This window comes from Tiliqua scincoides, chromosome 1 (assembly GCF_035046505.1).
Source record: "Tiliqua scincoides isolate rTilSci1 chromosome 1, rTilSci1.hap2, whole genome shotgun sequence".
Taxonomy (NCBI): domain Eukaryota; kingdom Metazoa; phylum Chordata; class Lepidosauria; order Squamata; family Scincidae; genus Tiliqua; species Tiliqua scincoides.
In genome coordinates this window covers 242,794,457-242,815,876 of record NC_089821.1, presented here as the reverse complement: position 1 = coordinate 242,815,876, position 21,420 = coordinate 242,794,457, and the positions used below count along the sequence as shown (strand labels likewise).

At 43.1% G+C, this 21,420-nt stretch overlaps 1 protein-coding gene across 6 annotated transcripts in view; it reads right to left on the bottom strand.

Moving 5' to 3' along the window:
• Window positions 1-987: 987 nt before the first annotated feature.
• Window positions 988-21,420, bottom strand: part of DAAM2 (dishevelled associated activator of morphogenesis 2) — a 247,532-nt gene continuing 227,099 nt past the window's right edge. For all 6 annotated transcript variants that reach the window (XM_066618643.1, XM_066618647.1, XM_066618644.1 and 3 more), the window contains 2 exons: window positions 11,159-11,329; window positions 988-6,288 (listed from right to left, as the gene is read on the bottom strand). In XM_066618643.1, coding sequence (XP_066474740.1) covers window positions 6,070-6,288; window positions 11,159-11,329 — 390 coding nt within the window. In that variant the 3' untranslated portion in view covers window positions 988-6,069. The remainder of the gene's footprint in view (window positions 6,289-11,158; window positions 11,330-21,420) is intronic.

Here is a 21,420-nt window from a genome sequence, read left to right as displayed (position 1 = left end):
AAGTATTTCAATAAAACACAGCCCACTCAAGGTGTAATAATAGTAATGTGGAAAGTCCCCAGCCCTCACCCAGCTTGTCAGAGATATCACCCAACTTGCTCATAATGCCCTGGTGCAGTCTCAATAGTCAGGGCTGCAACGTGGTGTATACACAATATAGCAAACTAAAATAAGGCAAATAAATAGAGGTGCTGCATTTACAGGTTTCCCCTAAAAACATTCCTAAAACTGTAATTTTTATTATTAAAACATTTAAAAAAACAAAACAAATAGAACTGCATACATCATGTACATAACAGAACTGTACAACTGAACTCTTTCCCTTCATGGAAACTCCTCAGATAGAAACCTCTTTCCAGCTGGTACTGGGCTACAACTTACTGAAAAGGTGAATGGTCTGCCCACGAGAGGGACTGCAAGGGAAAAAATCTTCACCTCTTCTCTAGGCTGTGCTCCTTGCTCTCCTTCACCTCAGACACTGAGCACATTACCAAAGTATTTCTGAAGAACATGCAAACTTCTTCTTCCTAATGGGAAGACTCTCATTAAGCTCTTGCCATACTGTTCCAGTGGTGGTGTTTGCTTGACGGGGAAGCGGGGGGGGGGCTTAACATTTGGTTTTATTAACCATTGCTGAATATGGAATGCTTTCTCATATGGCTGCCTTGGTCTCAAGAAATGCTTCATTAGATAGGAGAATTACAATCAGGCTATCAAAGGGAGAAGGAGGTCTCTTAGTCTGAATTGCTTGAATTCCCATTAATCGGAATTTCCCACCCAAGCTAGGAGCACGAATTTAAGTAATTATTTTCCTATAGTGTGGGAGTCCTCAATCACTTGCAAACTTTGAAAAACGGGAACTCTGTGTTTTCTTTTTTGGCCCTTGCTTACAAGTTCTGTAACTCCATTAGCTGGATATAAGTAAAAGTTGGAGGGCCAGCTTTGAAAATATTAAATCTGCTTTAGTAATGCATGATGGCAATGATGCCATTAACAATTTCCTGTCATGTGTATTGAAATGTTTTCTTGGTAACTGATAAAACTGATAAAAATAATTAAAGGACACAATGAATTGGAAAACGCTTTTTCTTTCTCCTTCTTCAGGCAAGGTACCTGTCAGATGGGAGGAGGGAGGGAGGGAGTAAAAAAAAAGTCCACGCCCCAAATATCTAAGCAAGGCCTCAGACTGGTGCTCAAAAACAGCCATACATACTTCTTTACCTGACATGAAGAGAGAATGATCTTTGGTGCAGGGCAGGGGGATGATGATGACAGACTCATCAAACCTCTTAAACTGGTACACCAATAAAAATTTTGGAAAAATTTTGAAAAAAATATTCCCTGAGAGAGAGAGCATTATCCTAAGTACATGCTTGGCCAGCGCAGCACTCACTGTGCAGGCTGAGGGTGTCACAAATGTGCCATAAAGCATTCGCAGCACCCAGAGTGTAGGTTATGCTGGTGGGGAAGCCCCATTCCAAGATCTCAGGCACTGTTAGGTAAGACACTGAGCAACACAGGGGGGTGAGGAGGGCAGAACAGGGACAGATCAGGCTCAGGAGGGGCTGGGATCAGTGGAGGCCTCTGCACCACATCCTAAGCCCCTTCCTGGGTCAAGCAGCCTTACATTTGGGCTGCTCAGACTTCCACCAGAGAAATAGCTGGCAGAGATCCAAGTTGCCCCATAGGGCAGGCTAGACCATTACTTGGGGTAAGGGGAAAATATCCCTTTACCCCAAGGAAACCTCAAGCTGCCTCCTAACCTGTGCTTCATATAGTGCGGTCATGTGGCCTGGCTGCACCAGTGCAGGTTAGGATTGGGCTGTGAGTTGCTTTAACTGATGTAGCAGAGAAAGATATGTAGCCTTTGCTACTGTGGAAGATCTTTCTCAAGACACAGTGAGACATCTTCAGAACTGGGCTGAATGGACTGATAGCCTGAAGTTTCACAGAAGGGATGAATGAGCACTTCCTTATGAAAGCATCATTATGGTGCCTACCCTGGTCAGGGTACTACTAGTGAAGCAAGGGCTAGTAACATGTTCTAAGCAAATGTGTTTATTAGATCCCTGACACAGTTTCATTATAAACAGCAGCTTTTGTAGAGAGGCATTTGGAGCAGAGAAGAAGCAATATGTAACCCTTTCCCTGCCCAAACTACTCCACACAAAATCATGTGCATGCACCTATTTGCTTTCCTTCCTGTGAAGTTCAAAACAGAATCTAGCACCCATAAATTGCTGATGCTTTCCACAACTGTGGCTCAAAAAGTGACAAGTATCAGTGGAAATCAGTAGAGATGAGCTCAGAACTCCAGCTGCTGCAGCTGTAGAAATAAGATTGTGAGAATGCATTCCAGAATAGCATGCTTGCAAAATGGCTAAGGATCAGTCTACAGACCTTGCAAGTGCATGTTTTAGGACTTAGGAAATGCTGACACCACAAGGTCACTGAAAAAAGTTTCAGGCATTGAGAGAACCTACTTTGAACTAAACTATTAAGCAAAGATTCCAGTGCCAGGAGAAGGCCAGATACTGGAGATGGAGAAGAATTGTGTGTGCTATTTACGCATTTATAGAATATGCATGGACACATTTTCTTGTGAATACTTTTATATGCATCCATTTTAAAAGCCAGTGGTGGGCCCCTCAAAAATGTAGAGCATGGTTGTGTGCAACATATGTACAGATGTTGAAGGCAACATATGAATAACTGCACACATGTATAGATAAACAACCATGTGTACATCATACACACACTTATGCATGTTGAACACAATGTTTGAACGAGATTCATGTCTTGTGGGAATGAAATAACTGACTAAAATACACTTTGGGAGAAACTGACTAAAGAACAGCCAACCCACTTTACTTGGGAGTAAATTCCATGGAACACAATGAGATTTACTGCTGAGTAAACATGGTTAGAATTGAAAGATAGTTCACAAACAAGTACTCATTCTTTATGGAACATAGCTACAACTAGGTTCTGTGGTTTTTTGACAATCTGAAATATACATTAGAGGTCATGGGAACCTTCAGCTTAATTTCCCAAGTCATTCACACAAATTGACATTTCCCATGAGTAGAGAAGTGACTCAAATGAGGTGATTCCTAGTGATATAATGGAGGAATGCCATATTATGTTTTCCACTAGAAAACTGATAGTCAGTTGTGTGCAGCTTGATGTAGAGAAATGAACATGGTGAATATTATCCTTTGATGCCAACAGAGTGGAAACCATGGTAGTGCTGTAAATAAACATGCCAGAACACATTTCCTACACCTACAGAACTAGACTGACACACAAGGCAATGATCGATTTTACAGAGGATGTGAAAAGATACCCAAGGAGCCCAAATGTTTTTAAGTATGACTGATGGTAGAAATCAGTAATGTCCAACAGACTCTGAGGCTGGGGGTTGAATTTAACCTGATAATGGTCTATGGCTATTATATGCCATATCATATGGGGCAAAGGTATGATCTGATCCAAGTTGTGGCATGTTATTTCAACATGATATCTCCCTGCTTTTCTCCCTCTCCCCCATTCCATCTATGTCAGGAAAGAATGGGGGTTTAGATTGCAGCATTTGTGAGACATAACACTTTCACATAATCATGATAAATGCTGGATCAAATGATACTTTCTCCCTGCAGTTAGGAGGCATGACACAGGTGCACCCAAATACCTAACTGGGTTGGGATTTCTTTCTTGTAAGTAATGTTTATATAGGCCCCATGTTACCGTGATCAAGGCAAGAGAATAAAGAAAACATCTTCACTGAAGAAAAACACAAATTTACAATCTGAAAAAAAATGTAGCCTTGGGATTTGGTAATTACAACAAACCAAAGCCATTTGCTTCATGGCACATCTTTACTTCAATTTCATATGGCTTGTATAGTGCAATATTTATGGTGTGAACAGGACAGAATACCAGATCTCTACTATAGAAAACAGAAACATTGAACTTGCATTTACAATTTTCTTATAAAATGTATATTTTACCACCCCCCCTAGAATATGGATTTATAAGGGTTTTTTAAAAAATCCTCTTAAAAAGACACATGTTTATTTGCCGTGAGATTTCGTTCAGATGAGGCCTCCAAAAAAAGATGCCACAGTAGGGGGAGAGCATTGCATCCAGCACTTGCAGATAACCAAGTCTTCCGCATGAATGGAAAGCAGAAGTGCCACGTTCTGGAATGTCACGAACAGGAAAATGGAGAGGTGGGAGACGTAAGATACAGCATACAAAAACATTACAGCTAAATTAGGAGTTCTGTTTTGGCTGATCTCCAGCATTTCATTTAGACTCCCGAAATGTTATGACCAACACCACTATGCTGTACAACCTTCTAATATTGTTTGCATAGAATACTATTTGGATAGTGCACTTTCTGATTTACAGACTCAAGGTTATGCCTGAAGTTAAATAACATTTGGAGACAAATAAAAAGTGAATAAAGTGGCAATCTGAGGTTCTTAAAAATCTCCAAGATCCCATAACCTTCCCATTTATCTAGATGCAGGCTTTGGACAGAACGGGTTGGACCATCTGTCTCCATGCCTCACACCCAAGCCTACCACTCTTAATTTCCTTTGCTCATTTGTTGGAAGATAAGCAAATGTTCATCCAGGAAAAATTAGAAGGAACCAAGAAATTTTATACCACATAGTTCTACTGATGTACAGCCTTAAAGCTACACTGAAATAGGACCAAGTTAGTAGGCTCTTTCTTTCTCTGTTTAGACTGTACATGTTAGATAGCTTCCACCGAATAACAAATTATTTCTGGATTAATTATCTGTGATCTCCAGAGCTGTGTCCCCTGGAGTACTCCACCATTGGGTCCTTCTTATAATTAACTTGTCTCCATCACTCCCTTCCAAATGGAAAAGTCCTTGAACATCATAGCTACCTACTCATGGAGTGTATGATTATAATCATCATTAACAATAATTATTATTGTTATATTGTGCAGCACTTGCTGGGAGTGGTGAGACCTCTGAGAAGGCCAGCCTGTTAAAATGTGATCTCCAGTTCATCCCAGTAAAGTTATGGCTGCCAATAAACAAAAGAAGCCCCATTTCCAATCACAGTTGACTTCATTCATCTGGGTGCACGTGTGCATGCATGTGTGTGTTTTAATTCCTGCCTCTGTTCCAGTAACCTTTTTTACTAAGAAAAAGATGAGGCTTTGCACATGCCCCTTTTTCTTCCTGTCACATTGCTCAGCAATGATAACTGGATGTGGCTTGGACCAACTGGGTCTCTCTTCCTTAGACACCATGGCAAAACTTCGGTTTTAAAATGCATGGTTCATTCTTTCCCATTTTTTCATGACTTGGCACATCCCTGAAGACTTGACACATCCCTGAAGACTCAAACAATACCAGAAAAAAATGAAGTTTAATAAACACAGTTTTTCCATCTTACAGGCTAAGCAGTTCTAGCTACTTCCTCTGACGTAACATCACTTGCTTTGCATCTTGTAGGTCACCAACTAACAGTCCATGGACCCAAAAGCATTTCTTGGGCTCCAATCAGTGGCCTTTGTAGATCCAGTGGAAGAACAGAACTGAAACACTGTAGAACCATCCACAACAAACTTCTAGAGGTCAAGCCAAACTCTAAAGAAGGGGCAGGAGGTTTCAGAACCAGCCTGAGACTGTCTTGCATCTTCTCAGCAAGATGAAGGATATTTTCATGTGTATGGTTATGTTTCTTTGGCACAGAGTAAACCATATTCTCCCTTCCCCATAGCTATTTGGTTTACAAGGCCCAATGGTTCCTCTTTCACCATCGAGGGCTGAACCGAACTTGCAGGGAAAATGTCAAGAAGCAAACACCTCAACAACAACAAAAAAATGCCTTGATGACAAATCCCACAGGCTCTACAGAGGCACTTTTACAACCATTCTAGTTTAGGTGAATGAGGAAGAGGGCAAGACGGGAGGGCAGGTTCATCACAAATAAGACACTAGCCAGTCTCCAACATCTTGTGTGACTCTTGTTACAAGCGTCTTTGTTTCATCTTTTTCTCTTTTGCAAGCTCCTCCCTCCTTCAGTAATTGAGCTTTGTCACAGCCCGTTCCCGGCTTGTCTCCAAATTCTGGTTCCCTGAACGCTTGCGGTTGCGCTTGAGCTTTGATAAGTCCTTGTCGAATACCTCACCTGACCTCAGCGCTGACACTAGATCATCAAACTCGCCTCCTCCCTCTTCAGAAATGCTGCCAGCCTTTGCTTTCTTTTGTCGCCTCTCTTTCTCTCTCTGCTCCTTTAGCTGTTGGGGGGGAAAAGGACGTATGGATTGAAATTTGGCAGTGATTGAGCAAAAAAAAATTCAACCCCATAGGCAATCTTTACAAGTTCTGAACATTCATTGTTTCTTAGATCCTAAACTCAGTTTTACCTGTCCACTTGGGATACAATTCTAACATGGGAACCTAAGAAGCATGCTGGTCCAACTACAGTAGTACAGTTTCCCATTTCTAACTGTGCCCTACTATCTCTAGAAACTAATATGCAGAGGATGAAAGCAATAGCCATCACCTCAATTTTGTCTCCAATGTCTAATATGCAAAAGTATACTGTCGCTGATCATGAAGGTTCTACTTCCATTTAAAAATACAAACTTTCACTCATTATACTCTTATGGCAAGCTCCATAGAACTGATGGCTCAGAAAAGGGGTTCAAATTTAAAAGTATCATGTGCAAACCTAGTGATATTGAATCTAGTCTCCTCAGGTTTTATGATGAAGAATAAGGATTGAAGAAGTGGTGTCCCACTAATGATTTTTGTACATTTGAGATATCAATAAGCACAAGCTTGAGTGAATACAACAAATAATACTTAGAGTTGTATAATGCTTTTGAGTGTTGAATGCACTTCATATGTATTACCTTGCTGTAAATCATGTAACACCCATTTAATGTTAGTGTTATTATCCCCACATAGGATATAGGGGTGGGGGCTGTGATTGAGAGGAAGGGGCTTGACTAAAATCTCCTAATGAGTTCCTGGCAGAGGCAAGATCTGAAAAAAGAGCTCCCAAAGGGAGATCAAACTGGCCTCTACGTTCAGAGTATGTGAAATTCTTATCATGCTAGATCTAAAATGAACATTTTCATGAATCTGAGAAAGGCCTTTTGAAAATGCAGTTTAGTCCAGAAACCTAATTGCAAGTTTGGGTTCAATTCTATCTAACTTTCCAGTGTCAATGCAGCCATACCAAAGGGGCATGTGCTGCATCCTGTGGTGGGAGAGTGGTCTTGGAGGTCTCCTCAAAGTAAAGGAACATTTGTTTCCTTATCTTGGGGCTGTGTTGCAGCTGCATTGGTGCTTGGAAAGTTGGATACGATTGGGCCCTAAATGTACTAAAGTCAGTGGGACAGCTATTGCCTAAGCAAGTGGTGAAGCACAGCTAAAGTCAATGATGAAAACACAAACAGAGTGATGGAACTTTTGCTTCTGATTCAGGGCATCCCCATGAGACTGAATATTTGGGAAGAAAGGAAAAGCAAATACATTCTTCCTCCCAACCATGCAAGAAGTGGCCGTAAGGGTGTGACCCTGCCTTTATTAAATTAAGTAGTTAAGATCCCACTGATTTTGACTGGAGTTGGGAATACTTTCAAAGTCATGACCCAACACCCCCTTTGCTCTTTTTGCCCTGGCCACACACAGCTCTTCTTCCGCCCCTCATCAATGGCACTCACCACCCCTTTTCCCAGTATAGAGCCCTGTCAATGCCTCTTGCTCTTTAAGCAAGATTGTTCTGCAGCCCCTTTGTTAGCAATTCTGCCTTTCTCTGGCTGTAAAATGGTTCATTACTGTATGCTAACAAGCTGAAGACAAGTCCTGACATTTTAAACTATGCACCACTGTAAGCGCATTCATTCATTGTAAAAGACCTGGAGAATTTCTTGGAAGTAGGCTTTTCCTGCCCTCTCCTTCCTCCAAATCTTTCTGACTTTAAGTTGAGGAAAACAGGAGGATATTGCAAAAAGCAGCCCTCATTTTTAGCAAGGCATAGTTGTTAGAGCTAAAGGGCTGGCAACATGAAAAGAGACAAAAGAATGCTGAGGAGCTGTTCTCAGACTTTGGGAAAGCAAAGGTTAGAGAGGAGGTTAGTTCACATGAACCCCTGGGGATCAAGGCTCCAGTGGCAGAATCAGCACAGTAAAACTCATCAGCTCCACTAGAGCTGGAAGAATCAGCTCTCAGAATCAGAAAACAAGGCAGCTTAACCGTTAGCATGATATTAAGACAACAAGGCCGTCCATGAACTGTGCACGTGGAAGGTAACAGAGGAGACGGGAGTTTGCATCATTGACGTCAAGGTCAGAGAGGCAAGCTGTACATATAGCCCCCAAGAATGGCCATTCCTCCCCTCCTCCACCACCACATGATGCCTGAAAGCAGAAGGGGAACACTTCTGTGCATGCAGACACGCATGTGCTATAGATTACGTCCTAAATACTGGCATCAATTTCTTATCTTTTATGTTTCTGGAATCTTGGGACTTAAAACACATATTGCCTTGTGACTGGCCCTGGGCAGGGTACCTGCCACCTCAGGCTCAATGGGGTCCCCACAAGGGGTCACATCTATCTAGCAAAAGGGGTGGCTCCCCCTTTGCAGGTCCAGAGCAATAAATCTCAGATAGGCTATGGAGGAAGGGGGTTGCTTCACCCTTATCCTTCTCCCTACTTGTGGCTCCTTGTACCTCACAGGCCGGCCAGCCTCCTCGCCACCACTGACCTTCATCCCTGGCCTGATCCTGCCTTATAAAGGGTTTGGTGCCCCTCTCTGGACCCGCCCCTTCCTCTCTCTCCCTGGTGTAATACGATCTGTTACAGGATCCTGCCCCTCTTCTCTCCCTTGCTCCCTTGGTGCCTCTATGCCTCCTTGTACTCTGCCCATGTCGCCTCTGTCTTCCAAAGCCTTGGCCCCAGCCGTGGCTGTTTCGCTGTGCTCAGCCTCTAGAAGCTGTGGACCCTGTTGTGGGGGCTCTGAGGACTCATCGGAGGGGCTGCCAGCCAGGAAGGGAATTGCTGCCCCGACAAGACAAGTGCCCAGCATGCTTCGGTTCTGTAGATTTGTGATGCCTGTCAAATATGTTGTCATCCTCACAACAGCTTTAAAGGTAGGTCACAATGATTCACTTTTCACAGATACTTATTAGAGATATTGACTTGCCCTAGGCCATCAGGTGAGTCTACAATGGAGTTGCAGTTTAAAGTCAGGATCTCCAGAGCCAAGGAAGTGCTTTAGGTGGATTCAGAGTGGTTATATCCCTGTTGCCTTAAATACAACCAAAAGGAGACTGCTCTGCATGGGGACCCAGCTGTTTGTAGCAACTTACCACATAGGACCTCCAATCCTCACCATGTTGTCACAGATCTAAAGGAGGGATAGCATGGTGAGCCCAGGAGATCCCAACTGACAAGCCGTTTTATCCAACCATTCCCTACGTGGAGCAAATTCCTAATGGAGTCCAGTTTAGAGTAGGTACCATGCAACTGTACCTATTTCAACTTATCTCTCTCAGTCTCAGGGAGGTAGACTGATGGCTAACCACTACTGTCCAAATCACAGGGGGGGCATATCCATAGATCCCATATCCATGGTTTCAGTTAACCGTGGATTGAGTCTGAGGGCACCCCCACCCACACGCCCCTTCTGGAGGCGAGAGGAGCTCTGCTTCCCATGCCTCTGGAGGGTCTTCTGAGCCCAGCAGAGGCCACGCACATCTGCCCACAGTTTCTGCCGGGTTCAGAATTTATTTATTTATTTATACAGGTATTTATATACCGCCTTTCTTTGGTCGTCAGATTTCTCCTCAGACTTTAATCCAAGGCGGTTTACATAGGCAGGCTGTTCTAAACCCCCGTAGGGATTTTTACAATTGAATAGTTCTAGTCTTTCATAGAACTCCTCCTTCCAGCTGGATTCCTTCCCGGTCTGGCCTCTCTCTGGCCCTTTGCCTCCCACGCTGCACTTGATGGCAACTCCTCTCTGCCACCGAGGGTCAGCTCATCAGTATATCAGCGTGTCGTCAGTTCTCAGGTACTTCCAGTTGTTTCGAACTGGCAGCCTCAGATCTTCAGGCATACAAGGTGGCAGCTCTACCAACTGAGCCAGACCTCCTGCCTAGCAGAATGACTGTTAAAGGTAAAAAATTCTACTTCCTGTTTACGGCCAAAAACCAGAAGTGACGTTTTTATACCTTTAAAAGGCATTAGGAGAGCTGTGCTGTCTGTCAACATTGTAAGCCTTGGGGAGACTTGTGGAGGGCTGTGTGGGGCTCCCCGCAACTCTTGCTGCTTGCTGAAGCCCACTATACATGAAAGCACCCCCTCGCCCCCCTTAGCAATGCAATCCTGGGGTTTGTGTCTCTAGCTCCCCCCTTCTCCCACCCCTTAAAGGGACAGGGGAAGCTTTACATGAACTGGTGGGTCATGACCCACCGGTTTGAGAACCACTGGCCTAAAGGGTTTCAGTTACAAAACACAGTATGAACCCTAACACTTTTCCTGGTCAGAGATGCAACCCTTTGGCAGTAACAAACAGATCAGTCACTTTTATGTAAAGGTACTTCTGGTATGAAGGGGCTGAAATTTGAGCTCAGAAGAGGTCAATAGAATGTCATAGAAACAGGAAAAATAGGTGGTTGCATCTTTCAGTATATCTGGAAATGACTGCTTCATTACTACACTACATTACTGTTACTTCCCTACAAGATCCTTATCACAAAGAAACTGGATTCCTCCATTGGTATTTACCTTTTCTCTGCAGATTTCCACATTACTTGGAAACTGCTAGTTTATTTTTCTTACCTTCCATATGGTGGCCTTGGTGGGTCATAAGCAGGCAGACAGCAAAATGTTGAGGAGTGAGATCTTACTGTGTAATACCACAGGGTAAATGGGACAAAGAGGGGACACGAAGTACATGCAGTGCTGGGGGAAAGCCAAGAGGCAACCTGGATGGGAACTCAGGTCAGAGAAGTGCAAGACACCTGGACCTAGTACTTGTGTGAATGCAGTACTTGTGTGAGTGTGTCCCTGCACACACTGTTCTGAATTTCCTGAGATGCTTTCCAGTATGCTGCTGAAGCTTCTCTGTTTTTACTCCTTGAATCCTCACCATAGCTTCCATGCGCGCCCTGCGCTCCTCCTCTTCTTTCTTCTTCCTCATATTCTCCAGATCTTGCTTGGCTTCTGTGAATGACTGCAGGAAGGTGTCAAAGATGCCAAAAAATTCATCTGGCTGCATCCTACCCTCATTCTCTCCAAAATGCTTCAGTGCCTTGGCATACTGTTAGAGAAAGGAAGGAGAAAAAAAACCACATACACCAACCATTACAACTAGCAAATAAAAGGCAGAAATTCATAGAGAATGCTCTTACTTTCCTTTTATTCATAGTGAAAGTTGGCCTCAATGTTTTGTAGAGCAAAAAATTTTGCAAGATTGTTAATTATTCTGTTGGAGAGTTTGGCCCAGGTTCAGGCCAATCAAGTCATAAAATAAACACCAAGTGGCTAAGGCCACAATCCCTATTGACAAGTCACCTTGAGACACACCAACGTAATTACACTACAGTAGGGCCAAAACAGCAGTCTGCTTGAAGTAAACTGCTCAGTACCTAACTTTAAAAAATGACGCAACTGGCCCTGTCAAATGCAGTCAGATCTGTTTTTGGCCACTTCCAGAACAAGAGAAGGGGGGGGGTGCTTTATCATCAGCAGTGGTGTGGGCCAAAAAGAGTTTGGGATAGACTTTGACTTGGACATAAGACATTTGATCACAAGGCTTGAGCAGTTTTGGTGGTTTGGTTTCACACAAACAAGGACGGTATTTTAAAAGATTGAGTCTTACTGCAGACACTCGCGCACAAGCCGACCTTACAGATAAGTCGAGGGCAGGTTTTGAGCAAAATCATGGAATTTTCTATAACTCTCAGATAAGCTGGGTGTGTGTTAAACTTAGGGGCGTGTCTGACTATCATTTTGTCTGATTTTAGATCCTGAAAAATAACCTACCAGTAATTGTTACCTAAGAACTGAGCAGTCTCCAATTTATTAAAAAAATATAGTAAAAGATCATAAGATACATTTTTATTCATTAACTTTTAAAATTCTGGTCTTCACAATCTTTTTGTAAACACTATCAGAGTAAGTGCACTGTAAACAACATGCTTGTAGAACTATTGATCAAATCCTTCTTTAAGGTGCCTGGTGTATTAAGCCAGAGGCTATACATATACAAGGTATAATGTATAACTGAGAGTGTGCAATTTAATTCACAGTGGAGTGATAAGCAACAAGGAATGAGTATGAGAAAGTGCAGCTACACATAGTTGCAACCTTATGTACTTAGAAGTAGACCCCATTGCTCTCTATGGGTGTTATTCTGAAGTAATGGTGCAGCCTTGGACTTAGTTTCAAATGGAAATGAGGATTACATCCTGGTGTTTAAAAAAACAGTCCTCTGCCAAACATTTGCAAAATAGAAGAAGGGTGCAGAAGGGACTTCTAAAGAGAATGAGGCTTGCTTGATTTAAATCAGGGCTGTCCAAACTTTTTGGCAGGAGGGCCACATCATCTCATTTTTCTTAGGAGGAGAATAAAAGATTAACTTTGGCTGCAGCTTGCTCTGGGAGGGATTCCGTGGAGACTAATAGCCCTCTAATTCCTCTAATTATCTCTGCATTGTCCTCTGTCTGAACAACCCTGACCCCTGAGTAACCTCACAGATACGGAAATGTTTATTTATTGGCAGAAATTTCTTGCCTTATAGTCAAATATCTAAGGTAATAATCTCTGCCACTCAGTGAGGCACTGCTGCTGTTGTGGGGAACAAAATTCTATGCAGATCTGAGCAGTAGAATACATACAGAAGGTAACAGTTTCAGTCTTTGGCATCACCAGGTAAGGCTAGGAAAGACCTGTGTCTGAAACCCCGGACACCCATTGCAATCAGTATATAGGAAAAGTAAAAGTAAAGGTGAGATTAATCTAGATGGACCAATATAGGTGAGATTAATCTATATCAGGGTGTCTAAACTTTTTGGCAGGAGGGGCACATCATCAGTGTGTTGGGGGCCGAGAGAAAAAAAAAAAAGAATTAATTTACATTTAAAATTTGAATAAATTTACATAAATGAATATATTAGAGATGGAAATTATATGAATGAATAAAGGTCTTTCAATAGCTCAAGGCCTATAAAAGGCCTTGCACAAAGCATCACAAATGTGAATCAGTGAGCGATGGAGGGGGCCCTTAGCCCACAGCTCGCGAAAGAGGTTGAACAGTCGCTCTCAAGCTGAGAGCAGTTGTATTGGGCCAGCGCAGACTCCAGCAAATCTCTGGAGGGCCAGAGGCTCACTGAAGACTACGGGCTCCCTGTGGGCCAGATTGGGAGTCCCCGAGGGCCACGAATGACCCTTGAGCTGGGGTTTGGGCACCCCTGACCTAGATGGACCAATGATTTGAGCAATTTTGTATGTTAAATGGTACTTATGTCTCCCCAATCTCTCTCCCTTTTAGGTTAATCTCCTGCAAAGCCAAAGTCAGCAACAGCATGTTAGTATTGGCATTTTGCTGAGCAGTCTCTCACTTAAGAAACCTCATGCCCAATCTAAAAGGTCGTTTCCTAGGAGAACTGACAAAACGGTCAGATCAGTTGTGGTTGATGAATGGCAGAGCAAGAGGGTAGTACTCCCGTGCTGACATGAAAAGAAAAAATAGAAACATCACAAGTGACCTTTATTTTACAAAGGAACGGTTTGAGGCTAGAGGAAGCCTTTGGTAAGTGCCAACTGGCAAGACATCACTCGCAAGGCAGCCATGATTTAGATATGGTGAATTCACAGCAATTACTGGATTTTTTTCCACAAGTCCTCAAAAATATGCACTTTCTTGCCAAGAAACATATACTTATGCCCTCACATGCTCTCTCACTTTCTCACACACACCTCAACACTTTCACCTATGTAGTTTAGAGCAGCCAAGTCTCTAGCTCCCTCCACAGCCTGGATGTGATTTCCTATCCCTTGCCAGCAGCAGTCAATGAAGTGGAGTGGGTGGGGGAGGGAGCTAGTTGCATGGCTTTTGTTTTCACTGCAGCTGTGCATTTATTGCATTACGTCTTGTTGGGACATTAGATTATAAGCCATTCCGGCAGAGACTATTTTAATTTATTAAAAAACAGTAATTAGTGAAATTTGAAGAAATGACTAAGGGCCCAATTCCAACGCGAGCCCTAGCATTGGTGGAGCACTGGACCGCCAATGTGCTCAGCAGTCACACGGAATGGCAGGCAGTGGAGAGGTAGGTGGGGGTGTGGGGGGAGGCGGGAAGGGGGTGCTCTGGTGGGACGGGGGAAGGCAAAGGGAGGACAGGGAGAGGGCAGGGAGGAGAGGTGTGACTGGGGAGGGAGTGGGGCGAGAGGAGGTGGGACTGGTGGAGCAAAGATTCACCAGATTCTGAGCCTTCATATTGGGTTGGCCGCCCGACACAGACACTCTTCATTCTACGCCGACCTTTGGGTCATCATAGAATTGAGTAGCCCCATTGCGGGGCTACTCGCTTTACCTGGGGGAAGGGGACAAAAGTCCCCTTCTTCCAAGGAGGTGGCGGTGGCTGCCTGGGGTGCGCTGGATACAGTGGCAGCAATTTTCTGCGCTGCTGCAGCCCCATGTGCCAGGCAGCTCAGTATTGGGCTGCCCATAAATAAACACTTTGTCTTCCTATGCTGTTGGAATAGTTAATTAGTTGAGCTGATCCATCACTGAACAATATGAAGCCAATTAGATTCTGGATCTTTCTGGAAGTCATACCCTGGACTACATTCAAGTTTGATACCCAAGTGTGGACTCTGGAATTTAGTGAGAAAGTTGGCATCATGACAACCTTAACTTGCGCTGGAACAGGCAGGCTGGAGGATTATTTCCCCTTACTCCAAGCAACTCCCCAGGCAGCCCTATGGGCCTACTCAGCGCTGTGCCACCTAAATCAGTGGTGCAGATTCGAGTAGCCTGTGTAATGCTGGGCTCCTCGGGAGCGGAATTAGGATCTGGCCAAAGAGCCAGATACTGACCCCACCCCCACTTGGGCAGTATGCGGCTGGAACAAACTTAACCTGTCCTGGCTTAACAAATTTAACAAACGTAACCTGTCCCAAACATTCGTGCGCCAGCCTCACCTCCTGATTTGGCACAAATGTGCTTTATGGCATGTTTGTGACAGCTGGAGCTGGCACACAAGAGGCGTATGCTGGCTCAGGGGGCTGGATTAGGATTGCACTGTTAATCTCACTTCTTTATTTTTTTTTTTTAAACTTGATTCTCTAATGTCTCACTTGTTTGTACAGGTTGAGTGCCCCTTATCCACAATTCTGAAATACAGAACATTCTGAAATACAGAGCTTGTTTGAGCACCAACATGACTTTTTTTTTAACTTTTTGCCTAAAAAAAGTGAGTGCTTGGAACGGAACCCATGCAAATAATTAGTCTCAACCTATACTGTATAAAATTAGCTTCAGGTTATGTGTATAAGGGGTATATGAAAATTAATGAATTTTGTGTTTAGACTTGGGCCCCATTCCTAAAATATCTCATTATGTATATACAGGTATTCCAAAATATGTAAAAATCTGAAATCCAAAACACTTCTGGTCCCAAGCATTTCAGATAAGGGATGCCTAACCTGTACCAGCATTCCTGGGGTTGGTACCTTGCCTCTGTACAACATCCTTGGCTCAGAATATTTATTCAATTTATCACTTGAATATTTGCGGAGCTACATTCTCCTTCTGCTCAATCACTACTCTTGATCCCATTCTACCTGAAAAAGCTTCCAGATCACCTTCCAGCTCTTATCAAGTGATCATCTCTGATCTCATTGTTCTTGAAATCTCTCCCTGCTGCTACAGTGTCTTCCTGGCCAATTGCTTTTCCCTGCCTGACTTGTTTCTTCACTCTGGCCTTAACAGCTCTTCAGCAACCATTATGACTTATCTCACCTGAGAGAGTGCTTAATTCTGCCATGGCTAAAGCACAGCAGCATGTAATACATGAATACAAAATTCATGCTCTTTAACTCTGTAATACAGGAAAGGTAAATGTATTTTTGTTAAATTAATTCAAGCCACCCACTCCAACTTATGGCATAACAGGTCTGTAGGTTCAGCGCTAGCACTGGGCTGCTCTCCCTTTCCACTGAATTCCTCCTTCAGCCAAAGCAAATAGTTTAGACAGTTGTTTATTTTATAAAGTTGTTTCAACAAGGAGATGGAAAGTGGAACAGCGGCACACGATCACTGCTAGTCCTGCCAATGAAATTAAGTGGCTGCAGAAACTCCATTAGCAATGGCGAGAAAGGGGGGGGGGTCTGCAACTAACTGAAAGAAAAGAGCAAAGATTGAAATAGTCCCACAAAGATGAGCTGTTGAGGTGAGAAAAGAAAAAAGAAGAATGGCATGCACCAGCCATTCTCAAACTTTCTCTCTCACAGTGGTCTCTTTAACCCTTTACATTCCAAAAGGAGTCTCAGGGCCTCTTTCGACTAGCCTGTCTTTGAATGCTGTCTAAAAAACAGAGAAAGGCAGTATATAAAATACCTATGTATGTATATATGTATGGGGTCACTAGCTGCTTCCAAATGCCAGAGGAACAGTTCAACAACTTTAGCATACCCATTTGTTGATTCCAAGAGGGGGGAGAAAGTTGCATGCTGGAATACGTTCATGGACTGGATCCATCAAGAGAACAGGATGTGCTGGAGCAGTCATGTGCTTGCTTCTGTACATGCAAAGCTCAAGGGTCAACTCATAATTACCATGACACTGCAAAATTGCCACTCAGGGGTTGGTTGAATAGTTGCATGAATTGCAAACTGTTTGCATAATGAAGCAAGGATGCAACGTTTTCCTGCTCTGCCAGAGTTCTGCAAAGATCCACTCAACCCATGTTCTTATCACAAGGACATGTGTCTTAGTTTTCAGTGAGAGGTAACCTGACACTAAGAATTAATAGTGAGTTTTTTTGGTAATTTATCTGTGATGCACAGGAGCTTCCAATGTGTACTTAACTGCTGAGAGCAACATCACCATCCCTGTTTTAAACCATTCCCACTAAAATCAGAAAATAATACTTTGCATTAGGCCTTGGCATTCATTTATATATAAAATAAACATTAATTCCAGTGATTCTCACTGTCCATCAGCGGCTAAACCTTCAAAAACAAGGGCCATTGTGAGTACGATTAAATAATATTTGTATGTGTTTCTGTTGCTTAAAACCAAACAAAACAGTATCACGGAATTTCTATGCATTCTAGCCTCCTCCCTTATTAGTCAGTTGTAACCAGTTTCTATGGCAAAGCACTCGTGATTTGACAAATACAGAGAGTCCATTGAGAATGGAGCAGTTGCAGGCCCTGGGAAGCACATCTGGTTTGCTAAAAAAAATTCCAGTTTTGAAAGTGGGGGTGGGAAGAGAGAAGAGAGGAAAAATAAAGTGAGCATGAGAAATAGCTTCAGTTCTGCTACAGACAGGAAAAAAAAAATTCCAATTCCTGGCTCCAAAGGCAGCAAAGGGCCTGATGAGGAGCGAAAGTTGTAAGCTCCTCCAGCAGAAGCTGGAAAGGAACTTGTTCAAGAACACTAGGTGCGCGCAGAAGATAGTATGGAACAACAGATTGACGGGGCATGTTATAGCAATTAGAATTAAACCTCTCTTGTTGAGAGCATTATGTTGGCAAATGCTTAAAAACGTGTGCAACCACTTCCAGGCATGATTGGCTTTTCTGTAGGGAAAAGCCCTTCTCTTCAATTAGCTTAGCAGAAACAGGAACCTGACTTCCCTTCCCTAGTGTGATTAAACCCTACTTTGAAAGAAAAAGCACAAAACAAAAATCTCAATTCTTAATCCATACAGCTTCAGAAAGAGAAAAAAAATTGCATTGTGTGATGGAAAGATTATGGCAATGGAAAAGATCAACCTATTGGAATTGTAAATTGCACCTATTTACTAATACATAGAAAAATCTCCTTAGTGTTGTAGTAAGAAATATTCAGGCTTCCTGGCCGTCGTCTATGAAGATTTTTATTTCCGAACATTTCGCCTACAACTATGGGGGGCATTTTCAAAGGTCAAGAGGTGAGAACCACAGGCTGTTCCTCTCACCCCAGAGCACTAACTGTCCACTGATCTTGTTCACCATGTTCACCGATCTTGTTTACCTTAAAGGACTGTGCGCTTTCTTTCCACAGCCCAGTCATTTTCCTGTTCCAAATTCCTGGATCCTAATATTTCTAAGGGATGGTAGCCAAGCATTGATGATGCTCAAATTCTCTTCTTTCCTGCTCATATTATATATGTCAAAATCTCCTTAGTTGGGCTAGATTAATCAATAAGCTAATCATTATGCTATAGTTTAGGGTTTTAGCCACAACGGAGGTGTGATTGGCAAGTTCCTTGCTATGTTGCGGGAATCCATCTGCCACTCTTCATGAGTATGTTAAAATCCCCGAAAATGTTACATAATGTTTCTTTATCCTATGTCATATCACAAAAGAGCAGTGACGACATTCTTAGGTATGAAAAACTGTATAAAACCAGGGCCTAACAAGTGTGCAGTAACATTCAGGGTTGAGAACTCGAGTCAGTGACTTGGACTCAGGTTGCTAAAATGCATGACTCTTGAATCATGCACATTGAAGACTCTGAAAAAGACTTGAGTCAGGGACCCCCTGACTCTGCACTCGTCCCCACGCATGCAGACTCGAGTCTGCCTGTGTCTGGGGGTGCTTGCTTACTGCTTCTGCAGCATGGAAAAACTTGTGGGGCAAGCATTCTGATTGGTGAGCAGTTCCAGCCAGGAGTCAGGGAAGGGTTAATGTGAGCAGAGGGAGGAGACGGAACTGGGCTCTCTTTTCCCATTTTTGATAGAAAGGAGTAAGGAATGGACAATCATTGGACAAAGGATGGGAATTCTAATATTTCCATTGGCTGAGGGAGGGCAGGCGGAGGAGCCAGCATGGCTGGTGGGGAGGGAAAGAACTTCATTGAATGACCAGCTGCAGTGGGATTACACTGAGTAGGGCTGCAAAGGATTGGGTCATCCAGGTAAGTCTCCCAGCTGCTGCTGGTGACCCTCCTCCCTCCCTCTTGTGGCTTCCATCCCTGCTCTCTTGCAGTCCCTCCTAACCTGCCCGCCCTGTTTACAGATGGCTGGGGACATCAGGGGAGTGAGTAAAGAGAACTCCAACACATACACTCCCGGACAGCAGCCCCGTTTTTCTCACAGTGGGCCTCTTAAAGGGGGAGCCAACTAGACAAGTCCATTAGAGTCACTAAAGGGTGACTCGGAGACTCAGAAAGTGCTCCCGTTATGACTCTTTTTCAAGTTGAGTCATGGGGGGCAGTGACTCAATGTCTCAACTTGAGTCAAGCCACGCTGGTTTTTCTCATTCCTGGTAACATCATCTATACTGAGCTAGATTTCAGATGTCATTACAGGTAGAAAGTGATTCAGTATTTCTATGTGTGATGTGCTAAAGAAAGACAGATGAGGCCATAGAACATGGGTTCATACAGAGCCCCAAGACCCTTTCATCTGGCTTTAACAATTTCTGTACTGGGGACGGGAAGCATTTTTCTACTTATCCTAGACAATGAGCTCATTCAACAGGTAATATCCCCATTAAAAACAGGCCTTTTGGATTGTAAATTTTGGCTAACTTTCCTTCACTCTACATTTTGCTTGTTAGTTATATTTTATTCCCTCAGGCCACTAGGTCCAGACAGAAATAGAAGCAAGAAAACAACCCAAGAACAAAGGTCTCGTTAATGAAGAGAAGCCAAACAAAAAGTGAAGGGTCTGGGAAGCAAAACTCTACATACAACCAGTATCCAAGCCAATCCTATATTAACCCAGGGTTTCAAGACAGACATCTGACAGCTTGAAATAACAGGCTTGTTTTGTTAAGATAAAAGACATTAATTTTGAGCAAACCCAGATAAAACACTATGTGTATTTCATTTTTATAACATGTCCATTTCCCCATTTTAAAACTGAAATTCCCGTTTGCATTTGCAGTGACCTCGTGATCGTTGCACTGTGAGGCTAACCATTTTAGCCATGAAAAACAGACACACTCACAGAGAAGTGACTGTTATTACTTACAAAGGTCAGGGAAGAGCTGTGGCACCACATTCTGAAATAACATAACACAGAGAACGAGGCCTTGTCATGTGTCATGATATGAAATAGCAGGGCTGAATTAAGCAACATGCTAAATATGAAGAATTTGTAGGGTCATGCTGGGGTCTATGCTGTGGCATAACAATGGATTGAGAGCATCAACGGCTTAGAATGGAGCTGTCCTGCTGATTTCCTTTAAAATTGCCCACAGGTCAGAACACTTTGGCTTTCCCCTCAATTCCCAATGGGCAGTAGCTATGCCAAGGCTGAGGAACTCTCTCCCTCTCTCCAAGGCATAATTTGCTCCATTCTTGTAGGTCTCCTGCTTGTTGGTGAACCCTTTTTAATTCTGGTTACCTTTTCAGCATATAGATGCTGCTATATTATGGCATTTATTATGCTCTGGGTTTGGTTTTGTTTTTAAATGTGCTGCCTCACTTTCGTTTCATTACTTGCTTGTTTTATATCCTTGTTTTGTATTCGTTTCTTACCCTATGTTTTTACTGCAAAAAAAGTAGGATGCATCATTTATGACTGAAAGGCAGGTTTACAAACATATTAGATAAATACATTCTCCTTTTGCTGTGCAGTAAAAATTGGGAACAAACCAGTTAGCAGGCCAAATGCCAGAAACACAACAGCCACATATCAGATGAAGTGACACAGAATTAACAAAACAAGGGGAAGGGTGCCCTATTATCCATCTTCATGCTCCTTTCTGGTGATAAGAGCCCAAGGAAATCATGCAGCATATGAGAAGGTGAGTCATGGACCTTCAGAATACGACAGACCATCAACCCTGTGAAATACTTCAACCAACCCAGGAACAGACATTTAACACAAAATAGATGAAGCACCTGGGGATGTGATATGATGCAGTCAGCCTTTAGGGTGGTGAATTTCAGCCTTTGTCATCTCATGGCACTCTGACAATTGTCAATTGTCAAAAAACTGATGCTGTGGCTTGACAAGGCACACCGCACTGCTGGTGGGGGTCTCGCATCTCCCAAAGGCCCTACTAATAAATGACCTTCCCCCAAACTCCTTGTGGACCATTCGCAGCACATCAGTGTGCCATGGCACAGTGGTTGAAAATTGCTACCTTTAGGGAAATACAGCTTCTCGAATTTTGCTGTTACTTTTGAAGTGCCTGCAGTTGCATCCACAGAAAAATGAGGAAATCCAGCAATTCAAATAA